The sequence below is a fragment of the Buteo buteo genome, chromosome 12 (genome assembly GCF_964188355.1).
Source record: "Buteo buteo chromosome 12, bButBut1.hap1.1, whole genome shotgun sequence".
Lineage (NCBI taxonomy): Eukaryota > Metazoa > Chordata > Aves > Accipitriformes > Accipitridae > Buteo > Buteo buteo.
In genome coordinates this window covers 37,288,360-37,307,953 of record NC_134182.1, presented here as the reverse complement: position 1 = coordinate 37,307,953, position 19,594 = coordinate 37,288,360, and the positions used below count along the sequence as shown (strand labels likewise).

Genomic DNA, 19,594 nt, shown 5'->3' with positions numbered 1-19,594 from the left:
AGCTGAAAAGAGGATACGGAACATAGGTTAAACTGAATGGGAAGGCAAATGATTAGATGATTGAACACAAGAGTTTTAAGCATCAGTCTTGAATCTTGAAAAGGCAACAATTTCCCATTCTTGGTGCACATTCTGTACCTGCTCCTAGTAAGGCATTCAGCCTTTTGACACTAGACAGTGTAACCCCTGTAAGTAGAGCCAAGGACCATTGCTCCCAGATGAGGAGTGAAATGTGACTAGTTGGTGTCTTATTCTTCTCCAACACTTGGCCCTGTTCTATTGGGAGGAGGCAGAGGGCAGAATGTCTGTCTAACAAGCGGCAGCTTCTGCATGTAAATGAGGTCAAGTCAAAAGCAGAATTTGGGGTGCCAGAAGAGGATGTGGTTGTGTGCTGAGGGAAAAGGGGAAAAGCAGTGATGGACAGGATGAGAGAAGAGATATGGAATAGCAGTATATTTACTACAAAGTCTGACCCTTCAGTGGCTCTTTGTCGCAGGCTGAATTTTTATAAAAAAATTCTTGAAAGTTGTTTTACCCCAGAGCACCAAGCTAATTTCCTTGAATTGAAATTACTCATATTCTCATTTGTCTTTGTCCAAGACTGTGGTTTGCATCTTGCCGATGTGTTTAGAAATATGAATGAGAAAGGAAGAGCCAGTGTGAGTGGTAGTGTCTCTTAGTATGAAGCTATCCCATTGCTTATGTTCCGCCCTGCTTTCAGGAGGATGACGTGGATCAGCTAGTGAAGAGGATGATGGCCCTGCAGACAGACATTGTGGACCTGCAGAGAAGCCCACTAGGTCGTAAACAAGGAGGAACACTGGAGGATTTGTGAGTTGAACTACCTTGAACTTCAGATGCAGGACTATTGCGAGCTAAGCTTATTCACTACAGGACAATGAAAGTGCTACCTCTTCAGCCCAAATTATGGGGGACTGGGAGGACTTTAAAAGACAGTTTTTGATTCCTTACCTGTCATAGGTCTGAAATGGCAGACTGGTATATAAAAGATTTGAGTTTTTGAACTACTTGTTCGTAATTTAGGTTCTAGAGAAGTCCTTTGTGTTCTGTGCCTTTTTCTTCTAGAGAAGAACAAGCCAGAGAGCTGTACCGGAGATTGAGAGAGAAGCCAAGAGGTAAAAGACATTTTTAGCTCAAGGTCAGCTTGCTTGGTGTGGATAGTAACTTTGGAGATGCAGCAAGAAGCACTGAGAAAACTTTCTCTGCATTCTAGGCCTGCCCGTATGCTAGCTGCACATGGACTCTACTGGACTTGCCTTTTTTGGAGAGGGGAGTCAGGGAGTCAATTTTAAACTAGGCCAGCCTTGCTTTCTTGGTGCCTTCTGAGCTCTTCTTGAAACTCCTCTGGAGCTCTTCTCAGAGCAAGCTGTTGCTGCAAGCATATGCTGCTGCTTCTGTGTAGGAAGGATGAAAGACATATCTGTTCCTTTGAGCAGCTATACAGCCCCAAGGCATTAGACCCAACCTACCAACTCTGCTTTCCAATTCTCATCGTTTTGAAGAAGGTGGCGGCTAAAATCCAGTGCAATTCATTCCACTCAAACTTGCATGCCCTGAACTTGGGATGTTTCAGGATTGAAGCAGCAGTGGAAACAAGCCACTAAGAATCTTCTCACCCTGTCCTATAAGCCTACCTTTCTGTGTAATACTCTTGACTCTCATTCCAGATCAGAGGACAAGCGGTGACAGCCAAGAAATAGTACGACTGCTCCTACAGGCAATCCAGACCTTTGAAAAAAAAGTCCGAGTCATTTATGCTCAGCTCAGGTGAGCTTTATAGAGTCAGCTTCTATTGAGAGTCAAGAGAAAGCATTTTCTCCTTCAGCAAGAGGTTTTATTCTAGAGGTTTAAAACCCAGTGTGTACAGCTAATGAGATCTGAGTGTTACAGGAAATAAGAAACTTCAGAAACATTCCCCTACTGCAGTTGCCCATGTGTGATCTGTGGTGTTTTTTTTTTTAATAGTAAAACTGTAGTTTGCAAGCAGAAGGCACTGGAATTGTTCCCCAAAGTGGAGAAAGTGATGAATCTGATGAATGAAGATGAGGAAACGGTTGTTAGGCTTCAGGAGAAACGACAGAAAGAACTGTGGAACTTGCTGAAAATTGCTTGTGTAAGTAAAATAAGAACTTCAGTTTAACCTGAAAACATGGTTTGTAGCACAGATTGCTGAAATAATTAATAGTAAATTTGGTATGTCCTATGGTTCTTTTCTCTGTTATTTTGAATTAGTATTAAAGCCAAGTTCCAGGCTGTCTCATACTCCTGGCTGCTGGAAATTAGTGGAAATAATTGCAATCTGAATCTTCTGTGTTTTCTTCAGAGTAAAGTACGTGGTCCTGTTACTGGCAGTCCAGAGAGCATGAACACGTCACGTCTTGGTAGCCCTGGTCAGCTGCTGCTGCAGGTACCTTCTGGAACCTACAATTTATCAGAATCTGTCAGGAAAAGGTGAGGCAAAGTCTGGAGTTCTGTAGCTGCTACTGCTAGCACTACAAAGCCTGGGGCTCCTGCTTTGTGAAATAATAACACACAGGCTTTCTTACATTTTATGCTTTGTGTTCAGCTTCCATTGTCAGCACTCTTACCTACCTAGCACCTGGACTTCCTGGGGCTTGTGAATCTTCCTTATGAAAAACTGGGAATAATGTATAGCTTCACTTGCCCCTGCCTCAATGATAAAGGGTTTGTTTTATCTGGAATGGTTTGGGCTCACTTGAAGTACACTGCCAACAGGAGTTGTTGGAGCATTGTTATGATAGCAGCTGACCTATATCATAAAGGAGACACTGCTATAACCAAGCACCTGTAGTTCTGGCTTGCTTAAATGAACTGGGTCACCAGTTGGAATGACAGACTTGGTTTGTTTATTTGTATCCTTTAGTACATAGGCTGTTCTTCAACTTTTCCTCTAGCAACAGTGACTCCACATAGTAAGAACCCAACTCCAACTTGGAACATGCTTCCTTTCCCCTGTCCCGGTAAATCTGGGGATGCCACTGACTTTCCCAGTTGCAGTATGGATTACTAGCTTAGCTGACTGGTAAAGGTTAATATTCTTCAGTGCTCTGCAGCATACCTGCTAGAAATATTTCTTAAAGGTAGAGGCAGCATCTCTTTAAACAAAACTGCCATGGAAAATAATTGTGTCATAATTGTCCCTTTCAGTGAGGAGCTACTGCTGGAATCACAGAAACTCTGTAGCCAACTAGAAAATGTGATGCATGACACAATGAAGGATCAGGAGCAGAGCTTCATGGTAACATATTTGATATTCTTTTATAAAGGGACTGGGGAAGCTCATGGCTTCAAACTTCCGCTTGTGTAACTTTGCCACCAGTAAGTAATGTGGCTAATAGAAATCTGCATATTACTCTCTTGGACAAGGAGAGAGTAGGAGTTGTGAGAGATACAAAACACCCATTCCCCCACTTGAACTGCTGACTGACATGTTCCCTGCTTGCTGAGAATGGGAGCCGGGCGCTGGGGACTTAAGTTGTGCCAAACAATAAAGGACAGGGGAAGGTGTTTGGCTGTTCTACAAAAATACTGCAAAATTGCACTCTTAAAATTGGGATGGTCTTGTGGTTGCAATACATTGGTGGGCAGGGATGCTTATTTGATGAAGCAGAATATTGAAAAGAAAGTAAAATATTAGAGAAAATAACAGTAGCTTAAGGGTTTCCTTTATGGCAGTTGTATGGTTCATCATAAAACTATATTGACCAACTTGGTCACAGTAAAATTTTTAAATCTTTTAAATTGCTTCCCCTTTACTCGAGAAATCTCAACTGCCAGCTAGCATTGAACTTTGTAGTTTTAATTGTTTATTCTTCAGGCTTTAGACTGGAGCTGGCTGCAGCTTCAGGTAGAAGAAACAAGCAGTCCAGAACAAACACAGATGTAAAATCACTTCGGTTGCCTCTGAAGACATGCTGCTTCAGGAAGCCAACTGTGAAAAGCTGCTGCCTTGGAGAAGGGAAGTTCAAGAGCCTCCTTCTACTGTCACCTACTGCTTATGTGATACAGATGGCCTAGCTTTTAGTATCCACCTCCTGGACACTTTTTTCACAAAGATACAGTAGGAAATGCCTGTTCTAACTGCTTGGAAAAAGTTCTTAATCGTGCCTTAAGACAGCAGATATTCTTATTCTCTGTCCTGATGTATCTTCCCTTAGGCATCACATGTGGTTGTTTTGCTGCCTTTTAGGCTCTTTAATGAACAATGGACAACGCATGCAATCAGCTTGCACAGTCACTGGTAGATGTCATCTTCCTCATGTACTTGAACTGTGAACTTAATTTCTTAACTTTGCTGATTTGCACTTTTTTCCTTAAGTGTAACGGTTGTACCTACCTAATACTTGTTTCCTATATGGGAACGAAATTATCTAAAACATGTAAACTTTTGGTTTGCTCTTTTTGATACCCTCAATAACATTTTAATGAAAAAGCTGCTTTCACTGTGCAGGTCTCTAAACCACGAGAGATGTAAGGATGTTATCCTAGAGACCGCAGACAAGGAAATCTTCAGTGTACACTTACAGTTTAACAAAGCATTTGCAGATTATCTATTAACCATGCTTGAAGTTGCACCAAAAAAAACCCAAAACCCCACAGCGGGCCGAGAGACAAGACACACCAACGTTATGTTCCAACTGTGACCAATTTATTTCATTTTGATGTAACCCCAAATTTCCACTACAGCACAGACACCACCTTTTATAAAAGGTTGTGAAGTATAGGACATGCAGGATGCAATACAATAATGGGGAGAGGTGGGATTTCTCTTCTGTTTCTAGGAACAGATTTAAAATATGGGAAACTGAAGTGAAATGTGGCACAAACATCACAACTTCCATGCATGCCTTCAAGTATCTTCCTTTGATGTGCTGGCACTCTCTGGACTTCAGTGTTGGGTTAAAATGATTCTTTGGAAGAGTAGAAAGTTCACACTTCTTGAAATTTCAGAGTAAGATTAAGGCCGAAACACACTGGGTACACTTTTCCTTCATCTTCCAGAGCACCACCTGTTGTTTTACTTAAAGCTGCATTAAGCTTCCAGCTCAAATCCCAGACCAACTTTGTGACCTCCAGCACTGAAATTCTTGCCATCAACCAAGCCTGAGAGGGTCAGCTTTACACCTAGGAAAGCAAGTAATGAGACCTTTCATACACTGATATCCCTGTACAATGCCCTTCCTCAAGTACTTGAGCCTCGCTAATGTGTCTTGGTTGCTATAGGAACTTCTGTACGTATACATGCTTTACTTCTATGAGCCTATGTAAGATTTCTAGCTAATTCGTTTATCTATTTTGTTCTAGAGATAGCAGTACAATAACTCATAGTGTAGTACTGATACTATTTGCTGCTACCAGTTAGACTTGCTTACCAGGTCGGAGGGCATGAGTGTAACCAATTCCAATCAGGCTGGCATTATTCACTTTAGCCTACAGGAAAAAAGAAACCACAGTATTTATACACTGTATATAAATATTCAGACAGGATTGTCCCAGTGCCCTGAGAAGGTGGCTTATGCATTAACTCTTTCAGCTACTTGTAGACTAACCTCTAGCAGAGGTGTATTCCAGTCTTTTCCTTTTGTCCTCAAGAGTTTCCAGCTTAAGCTGTAAAAGGCTTAAGTAATAGTTCCAATCTTTCCGTCAAACTGTAACCCATTATGCCTACATAAAATGCCACCTTGTCCTTCACTGCTCCCAGCATTGTCTCTTTATAAATCCTTTAAAGGGCTAGTTACTACAGTCCCTTAGTAGCCAATGAAGTCTGTCTTGTTCACAGACTCCTGTTCACAAATTGCTTAGTAGTGATTTTTTTTTAAATGAGCAATAAATATATGAATATGCAAACCCATTTTTGCATTACTAAGTTTTAAGCTGTTTACCATAGTATTTCCTACCTTTAATTGTGGCTGAATTATCCTGGAACTAATTCTTGTTTTGAAGCGTAACAAATGCTTGCTACTTCAGTTCTTAGTGTTAGAACATACACAGTTACTTTTATCCACTGTCACTTCCCCATGGACATGTTTTGTCTCCTGAACCTCTCTGTCACTATTTAAACCTTTTTTTGTCCCTAACATTTCTGCAAGAATTTGCAAGCATCAGTAACAACACTTATCTCTGGACCTTGGCTGACTTTCAAGGGTTAACTAATTGTTAGGAGAAGGCTGTAACCTCAGCTTAACTTCCATCATTTTACTATAGTACAGTTTTACATTATGCATTAGATAGATAAGAACTAGAGAATTAAAAGGACACTGCATCCTCTCATTACCTCTTGAAAACACATTGTGCATAGGCTCCAAACACACTAGTCTGACTAGTGGCTATTCCACCATGGACAGAACTGTGCTTTAGTTTTGGGTTTTTTTAATCATTTCACCAATATGACCTGTGAGGTCCCAATTTAAATTTGAACCACAACAGAACCCACAGTTTGCCATCTACCATGCTTTCTCAGTAACTATTTAAAGCAACTGCTTCATACCACAAATTTTCAGTATTTAAGGGAGCTTGAAATACTTGTTCCTGTAACAAAATTCTTACCACAATGGAAGTCTTCTCATCCAGTTGGTACTTAGCAGCAATACCAAAACGTGTGTTGTTACTGCCAGCAGTCCATGCAAGATTGACTGATGTCTCAACCTTGTTATTAACCTTCTGATAAATAGACCCACCAAACTCGGTGCCATCATTCCTGTTTGTAATAGATGCAAATGTGTCAAGCCTTGCCTTGTTTAGTAATAGTAACTCTTTAGATTAGCCCTGCCCCACAATCATTTGATCATTATCTCTTAAAATGAACCAAGAGCTCCAATACTTCCCCAGACCCATGCTCATCTACTTCCTAGCTGGACCTGGCAGACTCCTGCTCACATTTTTTACCCAAAACATAAGTTTTCCTTGCAGAATGGAACAAGACTTTCCACCAGCTGAGACCTATGGTTTGAGGTTCTGACAAAAAACCACCCAGATAACCTGCTTGCTTGTCTTAAGAAAGCAAGCCTCTGATAATGCCTAAAGGGACAAATCCAGAAGGACATTTAAGTCAGTTTCGGGAATGATGAGGCTGAAAACAATGTTATTGCATGGCAGTTGTTTAAATACACCATCTTCAAAGACTCTTCAGAGCATCTGAATGCCAAGACTAGAGCTACACTGTGATGACAGCTGGAAACACTCAAGCACAACGCAACACACACCTCTCTCCTCCACCTCGGGCATTTCTGAGCCAGAAGCTCTCTGTCTGGTAATGAGGGGGGGAACGTACAGTAGCTTAATTGAAGGCTCTTATCTAGCACCAAAATAGAAGTTGAAGTTTACAGATTTTAATTCCAAATTAACATTATAAAGTGCCCTTACGCCACTACCTTATATACACAAACCCCAAAATTACCCTGAAACAAGGTCTCAAAAGACAGCCAAGGGTTGGAAAGTTGGCCCTGCTTTAGTTGTACTGAAGATGAAAACACCAAATCTAAACTATTCTGAAACAAATCAGCATCCCCTTCCATCCAGCCACCTTTCACCTAACTCTGTTAGTGCTCACTATTCATCTAGTTTGGCTCCTCTGATAATGTTTTTCTAGGCTCAGATAGTACTTACACATTAGTGTGCAGCTGAAAGTCTCCTGCCTTATATCCCAAGGCAAAGTTATTTTGCGAAAGCTTAGACTTGGCTGTATCAAAAGCCATCTGATAGCCAGCAAGCCAGCCTTCGTAGCCCAACACTGCCCAGCCATAGATGGTTGGTCCAGAGAGATCAATGTCTATGTTGCAGCCTAGATTTACATATTCTCTTTTGTAGGAGGTCTTCAACTTCCCACTCTTCTTCCTGCAGAGAGAAACATGCCATTTTATCCCTGGTAGTATACAAGTATGTATTATATGTAGTTTTATTCATGTATGTATGTCCCTTAAGGCCATACTGTAATGCCTACTCAAAACTTAATGTTAACAGCTGCTGAAGAGGGCATGGGATAAGGGTAATATTGGTATTATGTATATTTACGTGGTGCTGCTTTTTCCTCCACAATCTTAAACTCCTTAACATCCTCAAGAAGCAAAAAAGACAAAAGCATTTCTGCTTAATGCTCTAAAAACCATCAGGTTTCAAATTTTGTTCTCCACAAGTGAGTACAATGCATTATGGCATCATCGGTTTCTTTCAGGAGCATCCATGATATCCCACACCGATAGCTGGCCTTTCTGTCCTTCAGTGACTTTTTGTTTGCTGGGTTCTCCACTGCTCCTTCATGTGCAGTGCTTGGTTTCCTTCCTTCTTCACTGCTGGATACCAGTCTCCTCTATCGAAAAATGAATTTCCTCATCCTCCAGACATCATCCACTTAGTCAGCCTTTTTCTGTCCCTGTGGAGAAGCCTCTTCCTCTCTCTCCAATGCGTCTTTGTGCTCATTTTGCTATCAATTCAAACTTAACATAACCGAGACAAAATTTTATCAGTTCCTTAATCCTTTCCCCAACCTCCTTTCTCTCCCACTGAAGACAGAGCATAACACCATGCTGCCTGTAACTCATCCCAGGCCTGGGGTCTCATTTTTGACTTAGCTTCCAATTTCTTACATCCAAGCAGTATTTCAAACTCTGATTTTTCTGATAGGCTTTCCCCAACAATAAAGAAATAGCAGTAATTTTTTACAAAGCAGTCTCAAGCTTTGTGTGTTATCCAGACATAAAACACCTCTCCTTTGCTCTATTACCTACCAAAAATAATTCTATGATAATTGGAAAAGACAAAAGAGTACTACTCCACTGCCTATCATAATAGCTGTGCAATTCTACATCATTCAGTTGTGCATAGACATCTGCCCAAAAGCATCAGGAAAAAAATAAATTTTTCTTTGTGTTCTTAAGGCACTGTGCTGACAGCAGCAGGACTGTCAACACCATGACAAAGATGGTACAAGTTAAATGGTCCACGTAAGACCTAGCTGTTTAAGGGGAGAGTTACAAAAATATAATACCTACTGCAAAACGACAAATTTGCCAATGGCCAAAAAGCTGAAGAATCATTTTTAGCAGACCTTGTCCTTCTCAGCCCGGTATTATCCATTGCCTTCAAATTCTACAGCGCCTGCAGAATATTCTGCAGTAAATTTTGAGCATTTACACAATGACCAGAATAAGCATTTCTAATTCAAAGTTACAGGGAAATTCTAGCACTCCTTAGATAAAGTTAACAGAAAATATTTACCCTGTGTTTGGTACAAATGTAGTGTCAAGAGCCACCTTCAATCCTTCAGCCAACTGCAAAGAAAACAGAGACATCTGCTCAGAACTCTGCTGAAACGTTATATTCCACTACTGTAGCTTTACTTCCTGTCTAAAGAGAAGACAAAACACAACCATAATGTCTCCCCCATATTTTACAACAAAATCTGAAGATGCTGTATGATGAGGGATTAAAATTTGGACTTTTTCTCCCCACAATGAGGCCCTGTAACAGCACACGCTTTGTAGATACATTACTACAGGAAGATTTCAAATCTAGTGTTGACAAGAAAATTGAGAAACTATGTTAAAGAAAGAAAACTGTTTGGTTCATGTTTGGAACTATAGGGAATAAGCAACAATCCACGCAGTAGCTCAAGAATCTCTCTCAGAATCTACAGGTATTCTTTTAAGACACAGTACTACTTCACAGGCCAAACCATCTACCTGCCTCAGCTTTCCCACCCTTTTTTGAGCTGGACAGCATTTTCTGTTTTAAAGCACAGGTAAAAGTGCAAAACTGTAACTACAAAAATTGATGGCCTTACACGGCGGAGGGCGTCATAGAACTTTTACCAACTTTGGCACCATTACCTTACGCTTCAGGCACTAAGTGAAAGGCATAAAGCTACTACTCTGAAAAAGAATTGCGTGTTTTGAGAGTGCTGTATGCTAGCAATCCTTTGTGTAAGCAGTGCCAAGCTGCCAACACTAACCTTTCTCTTCAACCTTATAAAATATATCCAATCTCAAGGCAGCCAAACTTAAGTCCTTATGTATTAGAGCATTTAAAACTACGAGATCCCTCTTTTGCTTCCCCTGCATGACTGCAGCCGTGACAGTTCTACATAGCTAGCGTGCATCTTTAAACAAAAACTCCTATTTGGAGTGGATAATAGTGATGTTCATTCAACCAGCTAGCTAATTTTGCATTCTCATAACTGCAGTAACTCATCATTACGTAGCAGCAAGTGCTGTGGGAATGCTTGCACCCCCCACCCCCAAAACTCATGACGCGCTCTCTCAGTTTGTGCATTCTGCAAATATACATAACTTCTTTCCTTTTAGTACTCCAGATAGTTTTGTGCAACTTTCACTCTTCAGTGTTTTCTGCTCCGCTCAAGACTTGAGCTCATACCAGTTGCAGAAACATTTTCAGGGTATCTACTTCCTCTTACCTGATCCTCCATGGAAACTTCTGTTCCCAATGTGTTGTCTGTGTTCCACTTCTGGGTGAATGTAAGTCCATATTCTTTGATCTTATATTTGGTCTCTAGACTGCCTGAAGCCTTGCCTGTGTCTGTGTTGGAAGAACCAGCTGCAGCAAATTCCTGCCAAAAGCATAATACGAGTTTCAGCATTCTGGTATTTAATTACATTCAGTTTTTCCACTTGTTGAGTGCCAGCACTCACACTTGCTACCCTTAGACCTTTTGACAGAATCCTCAAAATCCTCCTCCTCTTCTCTATCCCCACCAAAAATAATTATTTCTGCATCACAAAATGCTACTCCTTTTGGCCTCTCTGTTCTGGGTATTTCCTTTATTGAGGTGTGCTGATAGAGCCCTGGAACTTGCTTAGGTTGGAAAAAGCACTATTACACAAAGACCTGACATCTTCACTTACTTTTCATCTGCATCGTGATTTGATTACCTGCTCCCCCCTTCTAATTTTTACAGGACTTTTTTCCTAACTTATCCACCAACCTCCCCCCACACCAAAAAAACCCTTTTTCTGCCATCTTTTTTCCACTCCAAAGTGGCAATTGTTATTTCAACATTCCACAACTTGCTCTGCACCTTCACATAGATCCATACCCAAATACAAAAAGATACTCGCTTGGGATACAAAGCTGCTTGTATCCTTGGATTTTTCCTCGCAATCTCCTCTAATTCCCTTGATCACCTTACCAGCAGTGTCCCAGTTGTGCAGGAAATAGCAACCACTATAGTCCTTCTGGAAATCCACTCTCCCTTAAGAAATGCAATCCTACATCCAACTTACTCTGCTAGATGAATAGCAACAAAAAAACCCATTGATTTTTCTCTCGTTTCTCCAAACATCTCGTGTGTTTCTTCCTCTTCATTCTTTTTTTCTTTTTCCACCTTTCAGCAGTGAAAATGTCTTCTGGAGAATGGTCATTGATGATTTTCACACTGACTACTGCACCCTAACATTGTTGTTCACGCTACCCTTTATACTGTTGTCACTTAGACTCTTCATATACCACGTTGATGACCTTAACACCTCCTCCCTCAACCTAAGTTCTCTGTCATTACCTCAGCCAGCTACTACACTTTAGAAGGTCACCCCTTTGTAAGGCATCTTAAAATTGTAGAGCTTTTTTCCTTCACAACACCAGAAAATAACCTGACCCCAGCGGCACCTTGACATCAGGCTGGTCCTTCACTGACTAGTGTAACTGAACCAACAACTTTGAATTTTGTATAATATGTATTTTGTAACATGCTGTCCTATGCTGTTTGGGTAGTCCCCCACACATCAGAGGTTCCTGTTAATTCAGGGGACTTGAAGTCTCAATAAATATCTCTCCTCCTGGAACAACTCAGAGGTAGCCTACTCAGTGTTTCATGCAGAACAGAGTATAAAGCAATGAGTAGGCATATTTTCACAGTAGTAAGCTCAAGGTGTACAAGCTAGGTTTTAAGAAGCATCTGAGAACTGATCTCATTTGTTGTCTTCATCTCTCAAACATTTTCCTTGAAGAAAGATAATTAATCTGCCATTACATTTCCAAGTTACACCTCTTTTGAAGTTTAAATATTGAAAGATACAGTGCTTAAGAAATGGCAGTATCCATGTACCCATTGCCAACACATCCAAGCTTTGGAACCCTGACTTTCCAGATCTGCCTCATTCTAGGACAGTATTCCTGGATGCTGTGTACATTACTTTCACAATTCTGGACTTTGCAGAGTGTACAAAGACCGTCTTTAAATGGTTTTGAAGTGCCAGGGAAGTACACCCAGATAACATTCCTTACACACCAGCGGGGGAAGACACTCAAGCTAATACACTACTACAACAGCACAGCAGTTTTATAACACAAAAATACGTGATGCAAGTCAGGATGTGTTAGGCTATCCTTTAAGACATAATTGCTACACACTGCTCTGATGTCACTTCCACAAATCCAGTGTAAAGACATCTCAAACCTGCACCAGAATTCTGAAGTAACTTTCTTCTGATCTTTAATCGGCGGGTAACCGATTAAAAAGGCTTGATACGATTCTCAGACCAAGCAGAAGAAAGATTGTAAAATGCTTTTCTCACAGCCAAAGGAAAAAAAACCCGACCCTGTGCTGTCATATGATCAAAAGCCAAAGGATTTTGCCAGGTGTCAGAACTGGATCTGCTTCTGGAAGCAGAAGGCACACAGTCAGCATCTGCTACCGTCAATCTTCAACTGTCTAAACTAGAGACGTCTCATCAAACCATCTAGTGTAGAAGCAATTCTTCAATTTTTTGTAGCTGAAAATCAAACTCATTCTGGCTCCATGTCACACTCCAGTCTGAATCAGCAGTCACGCTCAGCTTCTCACTGACCTTCTAGTTTATGGTGGCTGGTGTCTTCAGAAACACCATGCACTTACTAGGCCAAACCACTTGCAATCTATGAAACAATTATAACCAATAGACACTACCACTGTTGTTTTCTAAGCCCACAGAAAAAACATCCAAAACATTTCTGTATCATAACAATTAGAGGTACTATTACTACCTAAGTATGAATTAGATCTCACACGTTGTTCCTGACATCGTCTCCATCCTCAAAATCTCATTTTGTTGCAGCAGAATGCTCATTAGAAACACTAACAAGCACAAAACCTGAAGTAACAGACAACTCTATCAATCTTGTTGTCCCTCCTGTGGTTTTTACAGTGTTCTTATTGTGGATTATTGGACAAAGATTGCAAATGGCTTTACATACATGGATCATACAGCAGATTAAGGGCTATGGACACAGTCAAACTTCATGATGTGGATGATAACATGACTAAAACCAATGGAACAGTTTATAAATGACAGTAGGCACCACAGAAAACCTCACTAGACAAAGTAATAAAGAACCAACATGCCAAAACAGTCACTATTCTTACCAGCTGGATAAACATCCAACACGAAAGTTGCATGGAAAAGGAAAAGCCCATTTTAATACAGTTCCTCATGTACTGTCACATTCAGAAGACAGCATAATTAACCATTAGCGTATTATTTGAGTATCAAAACTTCCAGCCGGGAAAACTATGCATATCATGAGGTGTCAGTAACTGGTAGCAGTCATAGCAGAGAGACCACATCGTTCCTCATGCCTACATGTTCCTGGTGCACAATGCAAGTAATCCATCAAAAGCTCAATTGAGACAGAATACAGTAATACAGAAGAAATTACTTACACCATTTGAATTATAAGAATACAAGAGGAGGAGGGAGCTAAGGCAAATATGGTTATGAAGTAGGCTGAAAAGCAGCACGGCTTATCAACCACAACAGCATCAAGTGGTAGCACACACAGAACTGAGACTCAGTGTAGGAGTAAGCTTATCTGCTAAACAATATATGCCTGTAGTTAAAGACCAAAATTATGAAACCCATTCCTGGTTTTGCCAGCCCTCCCGTGAAATCATGAGGAAGCTCCGCTCCTCCATCATTAAAGTGGGGATCATGGTATTTTCTAGTTACCTGAAGTGCTAAAGCTTAATTAACATCTGTAAAACGTTCTCAAATTCTACATAAAGGGTACTGCAGGAGGACTATTTAGTTTTAATTAAATCTTGCATAGTAAGCACAGTGGAGATGAGTGAAAATGAAGTTAAGTTAAACTGTGGCTCTTATTTGCCCCTTGGCCTTTTGGGTAAAAAGCCAGTCTGGACTCCAAATCCTATAAAAACCAACAACAGCAGAGAAACTCAATTGCATTCATAAGCAGAAATGAGAGCTATTTAGGGTGAAGAAACTCTTATGTTTGGGATGTGGGAATGGGAACGGGGAGGAAAGCCCCACGTCCACAACAAAATGTGTGAAAATTCTTGCACGCCGCAGGAAAAGAAGTACCGCTACGTCAGTTCCACACCATTATAGAAATACCTCAGGCAGCTACAGGTTTTAAAATGAGAACTGAAAGAGAGAAGCAATACCTGCTAGCAAGTTATTACCACCAGCCAGTTCAGGAATTTGTCCTTCCATTGCAATGCTGGTGATGTTGAAAGCCCCCAACACTTACCACACCACTGGAAGACTTGGTCTTCAACTCTAACTTGACCATTCCAAATCCTGAAAACAGAAGAGTATACAGCATCTGCTTCACCGCAATATACAAGCAAGGCTTATTTCCAACACACCCAAAGTACAGCAGGTAGGGTACACTGACCTGAAACAACCTACTTGCATGTTTCAACAGTTGTTGATCTTACTGAGGAATGTGTGAAGGAATGCTGACAATTCAAAGTGGGTGGCCTCATAATTTATCGTCATAATAGTCACCCATCATCAAGTACCTCCACCTTCTGTAGCTACCTGCAGTCTGGGACCAATCAGTACGGTCACCATTTCTTCTGATTTACTCAATTTCCTTTTATATTTCTGACTGCAGGGCAGGAATTTTTCTTTTCCCCTTCTCCAAGAAAAATATGTTTCAACTTAGTTCAAGCAATGCCATATACAGAGATACTATTCCTTTCTTCCTTTTCTCTCTAATCTGCTATGAATCTAAGGAAATACCTGGCCCTTGCACAGAGTAGAAAAGCCTGAAACAACTGACACTAAAGCAGGGAAATTGAGTTAATTTTAGCAAAGCCTGAACTCTAGGGTGGCAGAGACCAGACCAGAATGGTTTTTAATTTTAGCATATGGATTTGGGATACAAATGCAATTTTTATCACACTCACAAAACTAGATAAAAAATGTCAACACTTTTAGTACTGCTCCCAGAAAAGGGTCTAATATCAGTATTTATCCACTTAAATTCTTTGAAGAGGAATGCAAACATTGTGAAATTATTTCCACTATGGCTATGACAATAGGCTATTCTGATTAACATGAAGATCATTCTACCTCAGGAACCTGTTTGTTGCCATATATGGTCTCCTGTGGGAATCTGTGTGAATCTGACTGATTTAATGCCTCTAAATACAAAAACTAGAAGGTAAAAAATGCAGCATTCTTCAGAGACTTTCCTGGAGTGCATCTTAAGGTCAAACTCCTAACTTTCCCCTCTAACTCTTTGCCTACTGCAGCATTTTCATTGATACATGTCTAAAGTTCAAATTCAGAAGGGGCTAGATGCTCCAGGCCTCTGCTGAATTCCTACCCAAAGGTATTTAGGGGATCTCTGGGGTACTAATGTTTTTATTGTCATTTTCAAGATGCCTAAGAAAAAAAAAAAGAAAGGTTGTCAAACCACAGTCATGTTACTTACCATATCCCTTGTTGAAGACATCCCTGGCAGACTTTCCCAAGTCACTGTATGATGGTGGGACAGCCATGGATCTGAAACATAGTGGAAGCTGTAAGAATCTTAGGTTTAACAGCATAAAAGCTAAATTATATCCAAAGCATTTATAAACGTCTATGACTAGTACCCTCTGCGTACTTCACTGGTACTGAAGTGCGAGACCTTTGAAGAACGTTCACAAAAGCCATCCTCACATCATTGTTGCTTCATCAGAAACAAACTTCAATTCAAAGAAGTTATGGAAGCCAATCCATTATTTGAAATCACTAAACCCCAGGAACAGTATTACGTTCAACTACATATGTAGGCCTCACATTCTTACATTGCAAAAAGAGCTCACGGGAGCCTTAATCCCTGTTCTGATGATGGACAGGACCCTTCCTGAAAGGGACCCCAAGTGGCAAAGCCATGTCAGCACTGAACAATCCCAAAGGAAAAGATATCTGACTTCCCTGTGCACTTGTGACTCCTTAGAAAGTTTTTTCAGAGATTTGTAAAATATAAAAAGATATCTCTGTACCCTGTCCAGTAGCCACCAGTGAGTATTTCTGTACTGTGTATACACAGCAGTAAAAACTACATTTTCTAATACAGGTAACTGTTACAACTACTTTGGAGGGCAAAACTCTGAAGGACAGGCATGTGATATTACAGCTTACATGACATATTTAATGTTAGTTACCACAATTTAGGGATTTTGCATCCAAAAATCCACATTAAAAGAAGCAGGAAAACTCTTCCCAGTGGAAAATTAGTCTTCGCCTTCTAGAATAAGTTTGCATAAACGTAAAGGCACACCTGCTCCAGAAAAGAAAAGCTATCAAAGATGATGCTTTTGTTTGATTTTAAGCATAACTCTTTGCCACTTAATCCTTCCTACAGCTGACGTGTTTGTTGATATTCTTTGCAACACCTGACGCCAGAAATCCCTGATCCCCCATTTGTTACTTATACCATACTGAAAGACTAATCTAAAAAGTAATAATGCAAGCAAAACACGTAAAATCCCTAAAGTCATCACTTCTCTTCCACTATTTTAATTGCTTATCGGTGTACTCGGTCCCTCTGTCACAAATGCAACAGTACCTGCACTAAGCAGTTAAGACCTGTTTTCAGATAGCTAGCCCTTTCCTAAAACGGAACACTTGGGCAATTTACATCCCATAGTAGACAAAACGCTCTGTGTTCAGTGACTTAATAACTAACCTGCACTATATGTCTATCAACACACGGACTGGATGATCCTTACGGGCTCCTTCCAACTTGAGATATTCTATGATTCTATGAATATATATCTGTGGGTTTAGAGGATCTAAAATAGCTGGACGTGACTGCAGATTCCCTATCTGAAGATTAGTACGTAAAACAGGTACTTCTCAAAATTACTATGCAAAAAGGCCTTTTTACCTGTCAAACATGAAGGGGAAAATTACAATTATTGAGTCTTTAAACTGATGAAAGAGCAACAGAATGTGCACTTTTGTGACAGCATAGTTTAAATTACTACAACAGTTTTAGCAACACAGCTATGGAGCAGAGCATATCCTTCTTTTAAAATGTTAGGTTTTGACACAAATCTCTCAATTCAGAAGTTTCAGCTCATACCTTAAAATTGGGGTTTGGGGTTTTTTTTGTTGGTTTGGGTTTTTTTGGGGGGAGGGGAGGTGTTTGTTTGGTTTGGGTTTTTTTAATAGGTTTATCAGATTAGTTCAACCCGCTGATTTCAAAAGCTTAGTAACTCCAGTTTTTGGAGCAAGGCTCATGCTTTGACATTTTGACATGGTGATACTCTACATATGCAGTAACTGCCTAACATACTCTTGAACATCAAACACTTTTTTCCAGCAAAAACCAATACGAAAGATAACTCCCTGCATAAGAATTCATGCAAAAAACAAGCAGATTTTTTTCAAAAATGCTCCCTGGTCACAGATGGCTTTCAGGGAACTGTCCAGCTGTTGAAAACATGACAGGAATACTCCATAATCATATGGATTTGTAGCTGGCCTCCAAACCACATAATCTGTTTTCAGTCAGAAGTTTGACAATGACCAGCAGTGAGCCACAACACATTTTCCAGAATTGGGACTGACCTATTCAGAGTTTAGAAGACATTAGTCTAACTTTCAAATTACAGACAGATGTTATATCAAACAAAAGCAAGATCTTAGATAACGCTCCCCCCCCCTCCCCCCCGTTTTGGAAAACATGCCACACCCCGACCTCTTTCATGCTTTGCCAGCTATCTCTCAAATCTTTCTACCTCCCTGCACAGAAGGGCATGTGCTTTAGACAGACAAACGACAACAGAGTTGACCACCAAGTAGTCTCGAGGCTCTCCTTGCCAGCTTCACGGAAAATGCTTCAGGTAAAGGAGGACTTTAACATCCCATTCAGCACCTTCCCAATCTAAACCTTACCCTTTTGGCTGGTACCCTGTTCTGTTTACACCTCATTTTCATAAGGCTATTGAGACATCTTGAATCTTGTGAGCCCGTTCACTTGCCTAACATACCTCCTCCCTTTACGCTATATGGCTGTATTTTCTGTATTCTATGTGTTTTAATGTATTCGTTAAATACTATGTGAGTATTTAAAAAGTATTCTAAAAAAAAAAAAGAAAAAGAAAAAAGATTCTTCAGGCTAGCTCATGCTGAGATACATAAATTCTTTCCTAATAACAAGCAGCTCTACTTCATCATACAATCATAGATTGGTTTGGGTTGGAAGGGACCTTAAAGACCATCTAGTTCCAACCGCCCTGCCTGCTTGCCTACTTGCAAGCCAGAATTGTTCCACAGTTCCACAACTATTAATACTAAATTTGAATTGGTCTCCATCACCCAGATGCGATGACAACAGCTGACAACATAAAGCGGAAAAGAAACATTAAGCCAGAGATCTAAAACTAAGCCACAGTACTTGTTTTAAGCACCTTGTTTTCAAACAAAGCCTCCTGAATCTCGTGCTTTGATTTTTTTCTCCCGCAACAATGAAATTAGTACAACAACCACAGGAGAAAAAAATCTATCAAGGAATAAAAGGCTGGGGGCAACCGATGCTCGAGACACAGCGCGTGGTACGCCAGCGTCTGTATATAAACTGCAAAAAACCCACCACCAAAGTGGAAATTTCAGTAAAGAAATAAAGATGAGCACACTCACTCCGGTGCATGGAATAACTGCGCTTCGAGACACCAGCTTCGTTTCCACCGACCGGTGCCGCGGTCGCGCCGCCCGTGACGGCCGTCACGCACCCTTCGGCGGCGGCGCCGAGGAGCGGCGGTACCGGCTGCGCGGCCACGGCCACGGCACGAGAGCGCGGGCACACGAGAGCGCGGGCGCGGCCTCCTCCCCGCCCGTTACTGACGCGCGTTACGCAACGGATAACGGACGGCGGGGCCCGGCCGGGCGGCGGCCTCCTCCTCCTCTCCTCAGCGAAACGGCGGCGCCGCGGGAAGGCTCGGTGGCCGCCGGCCCCAGCAGTTCGCGTTTCCCAACCGAGAAACCGGAGCGCTGCCACAGACCCACCCACCGCCGCGGCCCGCGCCTCGGGGTCATCGCCTCAGCGGAAGACGAACGCCCGGCGCCCCCTCGGGGCTCCGGCCCACCGCAAGGTGACTCGAGGGACGGCCGCCTCGGCCCCGACGAGGGACCGGAGGATGCCACCGGGCTCCACCCGAACGGACGGAAGGACGGACGGACAGACGGACAACCGCCGCGGCCCGGGCCCCCCGCCGTTACCTGCCGGCCGCGCTGCCTCCGGGTAGAGGTCTCGGCGCCCCCAAGCGCGCATGCGTGACGCCTCTCGCGCCAGCGCGCACGCGCGCCTGCCGTTGCCGCCGCCC

General features: G+C 41.7%; 2 protein-coding genes across 4 annotated transcripts in view; one reads left to right on the top strand and one right to left on the bottom strand.

Moving 5' to 3' along the window:
• Window positions 1-4,683, top strand: part of IKBKB (inhibitor of nuclear factor kappa B kinase subunit beta) — a 14,476-nt gene extending 9,793 nt beyond the window's left edge. For 2 of the 3 annotated variants that reach the window (XM_075043386.1, XM_075043387.1), the window contains 7 exons: window positions 722-831; window positions 1,087-1,136; window positions 1,689-1,788; window positions 1,987-2,134; window positions 2,345-2,472; window positions 3,190-3,280; window positions 3,860-4,683. In XM_075043386.1, the coding sequence (XP_074899487.1) occupies window positions 722-831; window positions 1,087-1,136; window positions 1,689-1,788; window positions 1,987-2,134; window positions 2,345-2,472; window positions 3,190-3,280; window positions 3,860-3,928 (696 nt within the window). In that variant the 3' untranslated portion in view covers window positions 3,929-4,683. The remainder of the gene's footprint in view (window positions 1-721; window positions 832-1,086; window positions 1,137-1,688; window positions 1,789-1,986; window positions 2,135-2,344; window positions 2,473-3,189; window positions 3,281-3,859) is intronic. The other variant, XR_012652540.1, reaches the window with a different exon arrangement.
• VDAC3 (voltage dependent anion channel 3) lies at window positions 4,669-19,594 on the bottom strand. Its single transcript, XM_075043396.1, has 9 exons — window positions 19,491-19,594; window positions 15,712-15,782; window positions 14,518-14,567; window positions 10,451-10,603; window positions 9,256-9,308; window positions 7,648-7,875; window positions 6,589-6,739; window positions 5,415-5,472; window positions 4,669-5,166 (listed from the first exon to the last, which is right to left on the bottom strand). Exons 2-9 carry the CDS (start codon window positions 15,776-15,778, stop codon window positions 5,075-5,077), a joined length of 852 nt encoding a protein of 283 aa, XP_074899497.1. The 5' UTR covers window positions 15,779-15,782; window positions 19,491-19,594; the 3' UTR covers window positions 4,669-5,074.